The sequence below is a fragment of the Engraulis encrasicolus genome, chromosome 10, assembly GCF_034702125.1.
Source record: "Engraulis encrasicolus isolate BLACKSEA-1 chromosome 10, IST_EnEncr_1.0, whole genome shotgun sequence".
Lineage (NCBI taxonomy): Eukaryota > Metazoa > Chordata > Actinopteri > Clupeiformes > Engraulidae > Engraulis > Engraulis encrasicolus.
In genome coordinates this window covers 53,981,739-53,995,705 of record NC_085866.1, presented here as the reverse complement: position 1 = coordinate 53,995,705, position 13,967 = coordinate 53,981,739, and the positions used below count along the sequence as shown (strand labels likewise).

The window sequence follows — 13,967 nt, the reverse complement described above, 5'->3', positions numbered from 1 at the left end:
TGGAGAAAGTACAACACACAACACAAGATTGTGATTTGACAGACTATGACAATCAGGTTTATTTTACTTAAAATCAAGTTTATTTTTTTTTACTTTTACACTTCTTATTAATCTGTCCATCTGTGAAGGAGCTGCATATATATAATATTTTAAATATATAAGCTGAAATCAATCCTTAGCAAACCAACAATAAAACAAAACAACCACAAGAGTGTCCCTGAAATCATTTTTGTTTTGCTTTCTTTTGTTCTTCTGAAAAGGAGAGGTGAAGGGGCGGTGTGTTGTGGAGGGTTCTGGGACGGTAGGCTTTCTTCTTCTTTTATTTTTTAAGTCCTTCTTGACACCCAACAAAAACACCACCCCTCACCCCCACAAGGAAAGGAGTGGACCCCACTCTGGTTGTTCAGAGTAGGGCTGGGCGGCCGGTTGGACAAGCATGTGGGGTGGCGCCTGTGGAGAGCAAAGTCCACGCTCGCCCCGTTCTGTAGGCCCGGAGACACACAGCATCGCTACTTTAGATTTCGCACAGCTGCAAATTCACACATTCACACATGTATGCACACGCAAGCACGCACGCGCAGGCAGGCAGGCACAGACCTACAGCACCAACACACATACCAAGATTTACAAAGACTCATACATCATGCATCTCACCTCACACAGGCACCTGACATACATTCAAGCTCACGTACACTCTGCTTTTGCAAGAGCAAATTGTGCGAGATTTCACTACAGTTAACACACACCGTACACGCGCGTACGCACACAGTCTATACAGCAATAAATCCCTGAAGAACATTCCCATCGTCTGGGCATTGGAGCTGTGTGACCTGCAGGGCTGTGAGAGAGGAGAGAGAGTAGAGCCCCAGTCTGCTTGGTGATCAGCCCTGCTGGCCAAAATCACTCTCTACGTAGCCTCCTCTCCATCCTCTTGTTGACTGTCGCCCCCTGTGGGTGTGGGGGGTCAGGGGGGTGCATAAGGGGTTAAACCTCCAGGAAGTCTCTGTCCAGGTCCAGGTAGGGCTCGTCGATGTAGCTGGCTATGGCACAGGGGGAGGAGACGTCTCTGGACAGCAGCACCGACACCGTCTCCTTCCAGTAGCTGAACGGGATGCAGGAGCTCTGCACAGATGACATGACATGAGATGAGATGAGATGAGGGGGAATACAGAGGGTTTCATTTTCAAACATTTTAACCATCCTAATTTGAAGAAGGGGGGATAGAGGGGTCACCAGATGTAGCAACTTTGTACACACTCTGTCACATATGCAATCCCCAATTTAGGCGTATCTAAACAAAAACCATGCCAATCTTCTTCTACTGCTTGATATAAGGTTAGCAACAGGCTTGATGGCAACAGTCTATGCCCTGCTACGCGTTGAGACCACTTCCACACTCGGTTTCTTCCTCTGTCAGCTCGCCCTACAAGCTAGAAGCAGAATGGTGGCCACAGAGAGAGGATCTGCACCTCTGAACTTGGCGTTCACAGGCTACATGTCATTGAGTGACCATCACCAGGGTTGTGGGTGTGTTCTGACAGTCACACCAACGAGCCTGGCTCTTTGGTGTAGCGGTCAGAGCCCCAGTTTACTACCCCAGAAGGTCCGGGTTTGAGTCCCGGCTGGGCAACTCTACTCCCCTTCGCCTCATTACCTCATTAAGCAGCTCATGTGAACTGGTATCATGAATTCTGGAAATAAACCACTACAAATATTACGCAGTCCACCTATAAGCAGCATAAGCGAACGCACAAGTTCCTTTCACCCTGTCAGAAGTTGATGCACCACTAAATCAACTTTGTAAACACTATTTGAAGCGTGAACTTAGCTACTTGGTGTTGATGGAATGCTTTCAACAGCCTGCAGAGCATTTTTGTGTGTAAGTTTTATCTTTAAAGATCCGGAAATTGATTACCACTGTCAGATACAATCCTAAATGGAATCAATGGGGCAATTTAACACTGTGTCCTTGGAAGGGAGTACCATCTGATGCCTGGCGACAAGTTTAGATTAGATTGTGGAGGGGAAATGCGGTCCCAAGTTGCGGTCTCCCCAGAGGTGCAAAGCGAGGGATAATGTATCCTGGAAAAAACCCACAGAAAGTGACTCCGATGCCGAGGGGGGCGACCTGAATCACTCAAGACGTTTGTTTTTTCACGATGACGGGCTTACCGTATATTACCCAACTAATTACACAGCTATCGATTACTAACCTTGAATCTGACCAATAAACCGCTGATTTGCAAAACAATTTAACCCGAAACAGCTATTCCGTTTCCTTTGTTCTTTCGTTTCCCGTTTCCTTTTCCTGCAACTCTTTGACCTGTGTAATGAAACCCTGTGTAACCTACACCTGGCTACCCCAGGGCCAGGGCCAGACGCACACACCGCAGTACATTAGTTAGTCGAGGTGAGGGTTAGCCTATGTCAGGGACGTGACTAATACCACCATGCTGTGCATTTTCTTTTTTTCTGAGTATTTTTTGGGGCTTTTTTATAGGACAGTGTAAGAGTAGACAGGAAATGACTGGGAGAGAGAGACGGGGGCAGGGTCGGGAAATTACCCCGGCCAGACTCGAACCGTGGTCCCTGTGGGCAATGTAAGCCCAAATAAGAGAAAGAAATGAAGAGAGAGGGAGAGAGAGGGGGAGAGAGAGAGAGAGAGTGAGAGAGAGAGAGGTAAGAGAGAGAGGTAAGAGAGAGAGAGAGAGAGAGAGGTAAGAGAGAGAGAGAGAGGTGAGAGAGAGAGAGAGGTAAGAGAGAGAGAGAGAGAGAGAGAGAGAGAGAGAGAGAGAGAGAGAGAGAGAGAGAGAGAGAGAGAGAGAGTCTGAGTGTTGAGTGTTGAGTGTTGAGTGTGTGTGTCTCCACTCACGTTCTCCAGGCAGGTGCTGTCCTTGTCTTTGTTGAGGTAGTGGTGCTGCCAGAAGTGTAGCAGGTGGTGGAAGTTGTTGAGCAGGCAGCCGGGGTACTTCTCGGCGTACTCCTTCTCCCGGAAGGCGCCCAGGTAGAAGGGCAGCTTGCCCCGCCGCCGCGCCAGCATCAGGATCACCAGGCTGGTGTTCAGGCAGCTCACGTTCTCCTGCGCATGGTGAGGGGTGGGGAGTGGGGGGAGGGCAGCAGGAGGGACGAGGGAGGATGTATAAGGGTCAATGACGTTTTTGGGCTCCGATGTCAGGTGGTACAACCACAGCTAATGCCCATAAATTAATGAGAAATTGGGAAAATGAATGTGCTGCAATGAATATGTAAATAAATCCATCCAATAGGGGCATTAACACTGTGGTTGCACCACCATTACTTCAACCAAAACGTCATTGACTCATGAGCAGTAGATGTGCCTTCACCGCCCCAGAACTCTACTCTGCAGACATTTAATCACGTTTCTTTTATTGACTGTATTAATTGCACAATCTGTCATTTTATTTCATGCACTGTAATGCAGTGTGTGTCCGACTCCTGCAACACATACAGTATACTGTATGATACTCCCAATGGCAAAGGTGTTAAGGGAACTTAATAATATGTATGGGCAAACTTATAAGTACAACATCTTGGAAAATAAATTACATTCATTTCATGGTTTCATTTCATTTCACATTGCACTTGTGCGTGACATTCTCATTCCTTGAGAAAGTCCTGCGATGGGCTTGGCTATCACTGAATAGTGAGAGACAGAGGAGAGTGACAGACATGTGATCCCGTAAGAGCAGAGTGATTGACAGGAGTGGTCTGGGCTGGTAACAGAAGGGGGTGTTGGTGTAGTCACCTGAGTGAGGGTTTGGACGTTGATGATGTTGACTAGTCGGAAGAGGAAGAGGAGCCGACTGTCCACGCGAGCCATGTGGGAGAGCAGCCAGCACTCAGACAGCACCTCCACCACTACACAGACAGGGGGCAGCAGAGAGAGAGAGAGAGAGAGAGAGAGAGAGAGAGGGGGAGAGAGAGACAGAGACAGAGAGAGAGAGAGAGAGAGAGAGAGAGAGAGAGAGAGAGAGAGAGAGAGAGAGAGAGAGAGGGGGGAGAAGGAAAGAAAAACATTAAATTCCAATTTCTTGTGTTTGGACAAGCCCTGTTGCTTTTCCACTCCGCAACATTGGGGCGAGTCACACTCGTGGAATAATACTTTACACAGTTTCAAAAGAATCCTTCAGACAGTCATCACTGCACACCTGCACACATCATTGCACAAAGAACACGTGTGTGGTTTTGACAGTGAGGTGGTGAGAAGTGAATGCGTGGCATACCTCTCATGTCATCCGTCTGGCTCTCGAAGCGGTCTAGCGAGAGGACGATGCAGCGCACCAGCATGTTGGAGTCCACCAGAGAGCTGTTGATCTGGTTCAGGAACGCCTGGAACTGGACAAGGGACAAAAGACCTCAAGTCTGATTATTTATTTCTTTTTTATTTACTTGTTTGATGTTTACTTGCTTCTATTGGACAGGACAGCTTGAGAGAAAGGAAAACCGCGGGAGAAAGACACTGAGGAGGATCAGGAAACAAAACCGCTCTGGAATCAAACCAGGTGTAAGTCAGTGCCCTAGCGTTTGAGCAACGGCCAGGGCCAAAACGTGTTGTTTAAAGCCCATGTTGACAGTTCATGAGATGCCTGCATAGATGCATTCCTGAAAATCTACACTGTCAACTTCTCCAAAACACTGACACTTCAAATGTGCATGTACTTCAGAAGATGTGATCACATTTGGACAGACTGCCAAAATTCTGGAATGATTCTCTCTTTTCTTAAATTGTGTTTGTTGATTTAAATAAATATTTCTGTGCATCGACATAAAATCCATCAACAACTATGGTGTTACAAATCACAACACCCACCCATCCACCGTAGGACAGGACAATACAGATTCAAGAATATATCCATAATGAAGTCAAGTCTTTCCATGGCAAGACAATTTCGCGACCTGAGCCGTCAGTCAGATTCCACAAGAGGGTTTTTTGGGGGAAATCATCATTGACCTTTTCTTGACACATTTAAACATTGGTTGACTCGTGAAGGTGATTCATTGCCTTGGATTTTTTTTATTTTTTTACTTAAGTCCCTGTAAGCAAATTTGGGAGAGGGTTTCCTCCCCCCTGCCTAGTGTCTAGCATTGAAAGACTATTCGAGGGCAGATGAGAGCTCACCTTCCCAACCATGTTGACGCATTTGTCAAAAGGCCTCATTCGTTATATATAATATTTTGAAGCGTAATGCACACCAAAAATCAACTGTACAGAAATAATTCTATAAAACCATGTCCTCACTGAAGTATATGCATAAAGAGATCTCCCAACAGAGTTAGTTCATATCTGTGCTGGCGATGGAGCAAAGATATCAGGCAAAGCAATCCACATCTCATGGCTCTAAATTATACATAATGGCAGGTAATGCGTGTCTCCACACAACTCTTCCTACTAGTACATGCTGCCGAGGTGGGACCTTCAAAACGACACAAACACCACATATGCAAATACCACCTTTATGCAAATATGGGGGCGTTTCTTCATCCCCTTTCCTCTATCTGCAGTCTAGGGCTAAAAGGGCACTATGGCAGCCGTGGCCTAATGCAGGGGTGGGGAATTATTTTTTCATTCGAGGGGCCACTTCTAATTTTATTAAGTCCTCCAAGAGCCGTACTATGAAAACAAACCATGATTTCCCCCTGCACTTTAGGCCTATATTGATGCTGGCCACCTTTACTAGGTCCCCTGATAATGACTTACATAGCAAATGTAATTTCTAGGATTGCTTTACAAAACATATTTCATGTGAAACTGCATCACAGTAAAATTAAACCGGTGACCAGATAACACAGCCTCATGGGCTGGTAATGGCCAGCATGCCATAGGTTCCCCACCCATGGCCTAATGCTTAGGGAGGTGGTCTTAAGATCAGAGGGTGGCAAGCTCGAACCCCACCCTTACCTCACCCTCCACCTCTGTCCATGGCTGAAGCCCTTGAGCAAGGCCTCTATCCCGACATTGCTCCAGGGACTGTAACCCATACCCTGTAAATATCTGAAAGTCGCTTTGGATTAAAGCGTGAGCGAAGAGTAACGTAATGTAACATAATGTAAGAGGTGGGAGGCCAGAGGAAAGGATGAGAGGAATGACTTGCAGCCCAGGTAAGTCTAGAGCTGAAACACTAGGCTAGAGGGCGGGTGAGGTGAGGTGAGGTGAGGTGAGGGCAGGCTTACCTTGTCCACCGTGTTGACATATTTGTTGAATCGCTTGAAGGCGTCCAGGTTGAACTTCATTAGTTCCCCCAGGAGGTCGAAGTAGCTCTGCAGCACGTCACGAGACTTGCAGCCGCTGTCAATGATGCAGAACAGGATGTGCTGCAGAGAGAGAGAGAGAGAGACAGAGAGAGAGACAGAGAGAGAGACAGAGAGAGAGAGACAGAGTCAAAATTCGCCCTGTCCCTCAATTCAGTTTGCGGTCGCTGTGGTGTCTAAATTTCTAGGCTAGCAATGGTGAAGAATCTTTTAAAATTCCTGGTTCCACCTCGTGATGCGGATCATCACCAAAATTTAATCACTTGTTCCTCTTGTCATATCAAACAACTCCACAAAGTTTCATCCACATCCGTTCATAATTATTTTAGTTATCCTGCTGACAGACAAACAAACAGACAGACAAACCAACGGGACCGAAAACATAACCTCCTTGGCAGAGGCAATGATGGAAATGCCACATTAAATAATGATGGAAAGATTATATTCCCAAAAAGAAAGAAAATATTCAGGGTTAAAAAGAGAGGAAAGATCGGAGTAAACAAGGGAAGATTTGGAAAGACACAAGACAAGGACAGAGGCAAAAAAACAAAAAGATGGGAGGAGAGGCACAAAAAAAGTGAGAGACACATTGACAGACAAAAGAGACCGGCAAGATGACAAGCCAAATGGACAGACAGGAGTGAAGCAAAATAAAGGTGAAGACAGAACAAGCAGAATGGCAGAAACAGATGGAGGTAGCATAGAGGTTGGTGGCAAAAGGGAGGGGGTGCGGAAATATGAGGAAAAAGGAGAAATTAAGTCAACAAGCAGGCATGGCATGGGGGTGCAGGCCAGATGGCAGAACAGAGAGGAGCGGAGAGGAGAGGATGGGATAGGAGAGAAGCAGAGAGGATAGGACAGAATAGGAAAGGAAAGAATAGAATAGGAGAGGCGAGGAGAAGAGAGGAAGAGAGGGAAGGGTAGGAGAGGAAAGGAGAGGAGAGGAGAGGAGAGGAGAGGAGAAGAGAGGAGAAGAGAGGAGAGAGCAAGCCAATGAGGGGGGTGCCAGGATGGCCATAATGGGCTCACCTCCAGCAGGCCTCTCTTCAGCAGGAACACCTGGTCAGCGTACGAGGTGGCCCCACGCAGAAAACTCTCCACAGCACGAGCCTGCCAAAATCTACACACATGGACAGAGCACGCACGCACATAGAAGGGGGACCATAAAAAAGTTCATATTTTATTCCAGTATTAAATAATTTATAAATAAATTATTCATTACATGCTTAGACACACAAGGTATCCTTCAACAATTTTTCATTTATTTAACCTCCAACAGTCCTTGGGCAAAATCATTTAACCAGCCAAAATAGGAAATTACTTTATTTTACCTAAAAGCTGAATCCGCCGGTTCTTTCTTCATGACCGAAATGAGGCGTGTTAATAGACCCTTCTTCCCGTCACACACCAGATTTCTGGAGCGAAAAAAAAAAAAAAAGGAAAGAAATAAAGAAATAAAGAAAGAAAGAAAGAAGAAAAAAAACAGCCCAAGGGACTTGACATTAGCGGAGATTAGTGCGCTATTAAAGACTTGAGATGTGTTTCGAGAGAGAGGAGAGACAGGAGTTCACCCAAGCATACCTGTCAGTGTTAACAAGTGCCTCGACCTCGGGAATATTCGCCTTGAGCGAGATGGCGCTGAGCTCATTCAACTCCTGCTGGTTGAGGAGCAGGTACTTGTTTCTTAAAAAGGACGACACGAAACAAATTCAGGATTTACATACAGCACAAGAGCAGGCCTGAACAGACATAACACACGCGCACAGAAACACACGTATCCTAATTCAAAAGACCCAATGAAAACTGGTTGGGCTACGTGAATGACATTTTGACTCATGCCGGTTGCTTTGTAGGTCCTGCCAACACAGAAACAAAACAAGAGATTGAGGAGAATTATGGGAAGTTCTTAGCAGCTTGACAGCACATCAACACTTGCGTAAAGAGCAATATTGGTTTCTTTCCACAATGTTCGGCAAATGGGGCTGGGAAGACTGCTGCTAAAAGAATTTAGATGACAAACGCGTCTTCAAGAGATGGGAGCACCGGGGTGCCTCTTCAAGTGAAATGATCTGGAGAACACAGTCTATATAGCTCAACATTTCTCTTCTTAAGAATAAACCAAGCTCTGCATGCAACCAGAGAGCATCGTCTCAATTACACAAACAAAAAATAGTGTATTTATATCAGAAGAGAAACAAAGGCAAGTGAGCTATTCAAGTCATATAACGGACTGAATCCCACTGGTACGGCTTCAGAAAGACAGACTGTGCTTTCAAACAGCATGCGGTTGATGACCATAATGGACCTCAAAATCACTCCACCGCCTTACTCAAAATGTATATAAGGGTTGCACAAGGAAAACGAAAAGGCGACAACTAAAAACATTTGCCACAAAAGACTCACTCATGGTGGTCACTGAAGCTCTGAAGCAACCGGAGGAACTGGATCTTGAAGGAGATTTCCTGGCAATGACAGAAAGACAGAGATGATGATAATTTGATTATGTTGATCATTTTAATAATGAAACAGACAGCACTGAATTCTTGCACAAGAACAAGTTTGAACACATTTAGTTGCCACATTTACATTATGTTTCTAATTCTGAATAAAAAGATCGGAATTAAAGAGTTTGAAATTAAAACAATTTTAAGAGTTTCCATAAAGTACTTTCATTTAATTCGGAATAAACGTCTGGGGATCAAAAAGTATTTTGATTGGACAGAAAATGAACACGCTGGGTCTGCGTGATTGAAATTATGTAGGAATGAGCATGAGTTTCATGGTGAAGTCGTCCTGGAATAATATTGAGCTAGACTACATACATCATTGTGAGTAACACCCCTGCACCATGAGTCTCTCCTAAGTGATAAGTGGTGTTTTAAAACTTTTAAACGGCTGTGTACCGTACCTGACTGGCAACCCACCCACCCTGCACCAGGCAGCTGGATATGAATAATTTTGCATAATTATTACTGCGCTAGCAAAATGTGGACACATATTTTATGGCATGCAGTAATGCAGGGGCAATCCATTAGCATCACACGACAGATTGAATTGCAGGGTGTATAGCTTTATATCAATCTATGGTACCTGTACATTCCTACATAAACTTGGGCAATTTACACTTCTTGCTTTTTTTATATACATTTAGAGACAAATTACGGGAGCCTTCACCTTGAAAAGCGTAAAAAGGTCAACACCCTGTAGTAACTGACGAGCCATTATGAAATAACACAGACAAATACAGTGAGGAGAATAAGTATTTGATCCCTTGCTGATTTTGTTGGTTTGCCCACTAATAAAGACATGATCAGTCTTAAATGTTAATGATAATATGTATTCTAATATGGAGAGACAGAATATCAAAAAGAAAATCTTGAAATTAACTCTAAAGAATATATAATAATTGATTTATATTTAATTCCGGGAAATAAGTATTTGATCCCCTGCCAACCATTAAGAGTTCTGATCCCGCAGATCAAATGGCACTTCCAATCAACTTGTTATCTGAATTGAACACACCTGTTAATAGTAAACTGCACAAAAGACACACTGAATCGGCAGAATCAGTCCATAGAATCAGTCAATCAATCAAACTAAACTCGCCAACATGGGAGAGACCAAAAAGTTGTCAAAGGATGTCAGGGACAAGATTTTAGAACTCAATAAGGCTGAAATGGGCTCCTGGATATTAAAGAGCAAACTGTTGGTGCATTTCCTCCCAATTTTAGGACATACAAAATGATCATCAATCATCAATCTTAGGCCTGTCTCTGGTTCCATACAAGATTTGACCTTGTGGGAATTTAATAACCAGAAAAAAAGGAGATAAAGCACCTTAAAACTGTATGGGAGGAGCTAGGAAATTATCTCAAGGCAGCTAGGACCTCAATCACTAAGAAAACTATTGGAAACACTTGATACCACAGCGGATTAAAATCCTACAGTACATGTATGGTACCCCGGCTTCAGAAGGAACCTGTTCAGGCTCACCTGAGGTTTGCCAATGAATGTCAAACTGGATTAGGATATGATTGGGAGGTGCTGGAATCAGATAACACCAAAATCAAACTGTTTGGCATTAACACAACTCTATGTGTTTGGAGGAAGAGAAATGCTGCATATGATTCCAAGAACAACACCTTCTCCAACATCATAAATGAAAGTGGTAACATTATGTTTTGAGGTTGTTTGTCTGGCCAAGACACAGGACAACTTCACATCGTCAAGAAATGGATGGAGGGAGACATGTAAACGTACAATGCTGCATGCCAACCTCTTTCCCACCACCACTAGACTGAAGGTGGGTCATGGATTAGCCTCCCAAAATGATAATAATCCATAACATACAGCCCAAGCAACGAAGGAGTAGCTCAAGCAGAAGCACATTAAGGTCATGAAGTGGCCTAGACAGTTTCCAAACATTAACCCTATAATAATCCTGTGAAGGGAACAGAAGTTCCCATTTGGCAAGCTACAGTCATACAACTTAAGTGATTTAGAGATGATCTGCAAGGAAAAGTGGACAAAAATCATTTCTAATATACCCACAAACATTGTCATTAACTGAAAGAAACATCTGACCTCTGTATGTGACAACAAGGGCTTTGCCACCAAGTATTTTGTCTTTTTTGACTAGAGGGGTCAAATACTTATTTTCCTCAATGGAATACAAATCAATTAAAATATATTCTTCAAAGTTATTTTCTGGATTTTCTTTTTGATATTCTGTCTCTCTATATTATAATACATTTTATCATTAACATTATAGAATGATCATGTCTTTATTAGTGGGCAAACCAACAAAATCAGCAAGGGATCAAATACTTATTCTCCTCACTGTAAATGCTTCACCGGTGCAAACTATTTCTATGCAGTCTATGGTGCAAATAGTAGCGCTGTAGTATTCTGTGTAAACTAAGCATCACAATCCCATGTTTGGCCAAGGACAGAGCATCACAATCCCATGGTTGGCCAAGGACAGATCTCACTCCACTCCACTCTGGCCCAAGGACAGACCAGCTGCACTCATGACAAGCCAAGCCAAGAGGGGATGGGTGATGGCAGTGAGTCTCTCTCTCTCCCTCTCCTCTCCTCTCCACTCCACTCACCGGGCTGCAGTCACAGTTCTGGTTCTGGGCGTGCAGCACATGGTTGGCTGTGTGTTTCCTCCAGATCAGTTTGTCAAACAGGTTGTTGAGGCCAGGAATCAGCTTGAACTCGGCCAGCATCCGATGGACCTGCTCCACACACACACACACACACACACACACACACACACACACACACACACACACACACACACACACACACACACACACACACACACACACACACACACACACACACACACACACACACACACACACACACACACACGCACACGCACACACACACACACACACCTGTTAGGAGGGGAATGACCAACACTATGCAGAGTACGTTGATAATATAATAAAATAATAAATAATATATAATATAATGTAATAATATGCCCTGCATTTAAGTGACATTATTCATCTCTGACCATATGGCCAGTACTTATGGTAAGCTTAGACAGGGCAAAGTAATTTTTTAATACAATATGTTTATTACGGTCTGGTTAACAAAAAAAAAACATGCACAGCCGTCTCAAAAATGGGTGCTGGGTTATCAAAGTTAAATAATGGCAAAAAAAAGTCTGCAACATCAAGCTCTGGTTTCTCTTGCAACGTTACATACTAAATAAGAGAAACGGGGGCTTGATGTTGCAGACATTATTTTTGCTATTGCGGTGTGAGAGTCTGCTGACCTGGTTCCTCTGTCGGCCCATGAGCATGACACACAGCACGTACAGCACCTCCACCTTGTACATGATCTCATGCACGATCTTCATGGACTGCGGTAACCGGTGGCCCCCCAGTGGACTCGCCGTCAGGGAACTCTCATCCGACGACTCTGTGCACACACACACGCACGGGAGGACACGCGCACACACACACCACACAGAAAGACACATACACACACGCAGAAGCACACACACGTTAATGCCACAGTTACTATACACATGCCTGCATTAATGTATGCACTTCACTACGGCATGTACTTGTACTCATGCGTCTCGATATGTACTTTAGGTCAGCACTTGAAGATTCTGGTGCGCTGTGTGTTATGTCTTCTGTAGCAGCCTGTATGTCGGCCAGAATAAAGTACCGTAATCTCGATCTTAATCATGGAGACTATGCTGATGATGGATGACTTGGGAAAGAAGCTCTCTAAACTTCTTCATGCTGCTCCCTCTGAAAACTGGAGTCCGCTTGGTTTATAATGCTCTGTGCAATACTCGTGAGTCCTTTCCTAACACTTTGCAAAGACGTTCTGTTTGCTTCCAGACAACTTTTAACTGCTTTTTTAAAACTCAGACTTTCACATTGAACCTTCATCCATGGCATGCGCAGGCTTTTAGGACTGTGGCAATCGGATTGTGCCACTCAAATTCAATAAATCAATCTGTGAAGAACACAACTGAGAGCTGATTTGACCACTATGATGCCAGTGCCTGTGTTTTCTGGTTTGGGTTTGCATTTTCGAGGCTGGAAAAAGAAAGCGTCCCACACCCCCGCTGCTCCACTTGGTCCAGGCTTTCAGGGCCCTTTCAGATCAGGGTACTGAAATGCCATCATTTCAGCAACACAACTGAGAACCACTTTGAGAGCTTTCTCTTGGACCACTTCTCTTGAGGGAAAAAAAGCACAGAAGCAAAAAAGCAAAGGAGCACACATCTTTGAGCTGGCCTGAATGCTAGTGTTAGTGGCCCTTATCCATACTGCTCTGCTTGGTGGCATTCTAATTAAAGCTTTACAACAACAGAGAATCGCATTGAGAGCTGTGCTGGGCCTTGCTGTCTTCTCTTTCTTCTCTGCTGCCTTCTCGCATTTTGGAAGCAGAAAAAAAAATCTTCTGTGGATGCTTCCTTGAATGAAGGCAATTGCTGTTTTTAATGAACCCATTATGATTTAGCCATTATATTAAAGCTATTTTATTTTCTGTCAAAGACTGCCTTGGATACTTTGGCTTCAGTTCACAATCTTCCTCTACTCTGAGCTCTAACTTCAAAGAACTAGACTTCTTTCTGAGACTTCTGTGGAAGAGATATCTTCAAGCTTCAAAAAGATGTCCAGTGTCCCAGAAACTCTCCTGACTAAAGCCGGGTATACACTGTGCGACATTTTCACTCGTGGGTCTTAAGCTTCTGCTCACACTGCACGATGGAATTTCACTGTTTAAAAGTTCACAGCCCACGACTCACGTCCTCACACTACACGAGACGACAGTCGGATGCGAGCAAAATGCTTCCACCGTACCACGCGACAGGCATGTTTCCCCGGTCTGCAGAGGAGGGAACATGCGCACCTGAGGTGGAGATGAGGTCGCGCTCAACAGCGAATCGCACGGCCCTATTAATTTGCGCATGTGAAGTGTCAAATCGGGTCGTAGCACTGCTTTAACTGTGCGATTTACGCACGAGCCACGACCAGAATTTCAAACCGTTTTGATTTTCTTGCGACCCTGCGATTGCACGATCGCGAGACGAAATCGCTTGTCGTTACCTCATGTACACTGCACGATGCGAGACTCACGATTGACCTGCGATTGAGCAAGAAATCGGCCCGACTCTCAAAAAGTCGTGCGAGTGCCAAATCGGGGCAAAATCGGAG

The 13,967-nt window shown here is 44.5% G+C and overlaps 1 protein-coding gene across 1 annotated transcript in view; it reads right to left on the bottom strand.

Annotated features, from left to right (window-relative positions):
* Positions 1-28: 28 nt before the first annotated feature.
* The window catches only part of LOC134457369 (short transient receptor potential channel 4-associated protein-like), a 30,321-nt gene continuing 16,382 nt past the window's right edge, over positions 29-13,967 (bottom strand). Inside the window, exons 9-19 of the mRNA XM_063209360.1 lie at positions 12,062-12,207; positions 11,382-11,510; positions 8,674-8,732; positions 7,852-7,953; positions 7,602-7,685; positions 7,300-7,390; positions 6,193-6,333; positions 4,245-4,356; positions 3,767-3,879; positions 2,873-3,079; positions 29-1,122 (exon numbers count right to left, since the gene is read on the bottom strand). Coding sequence (XP_063065430.1) covers positions 985-1,122; positions 2,873-3,079; positions 3,767-3,879; positions 4,245-4,356; positions 6,193-6,333; positions 7,300-7,390; positions 7,602-7,685; positions 7,852-7,953; positions 8,674-8,732; positions 11,382-11,510; positions 12,062-12,207 — 1,322 coding nt within the window. The 3' untranslated portion in view covers positions 29-984. The remainder of the gene's footprint in view (positions 1,123-2,872; positions 3,080-3,766; positions 3,880-4,244; positions 4,357-6,192; positions 6,334-7,299; positions 7,391-7,601; positions 7,686-7,851; positions 7,954-8,673; positions 8,733-11,381; positions 11,511-12,061; positions 12,208-13,967) is intronic.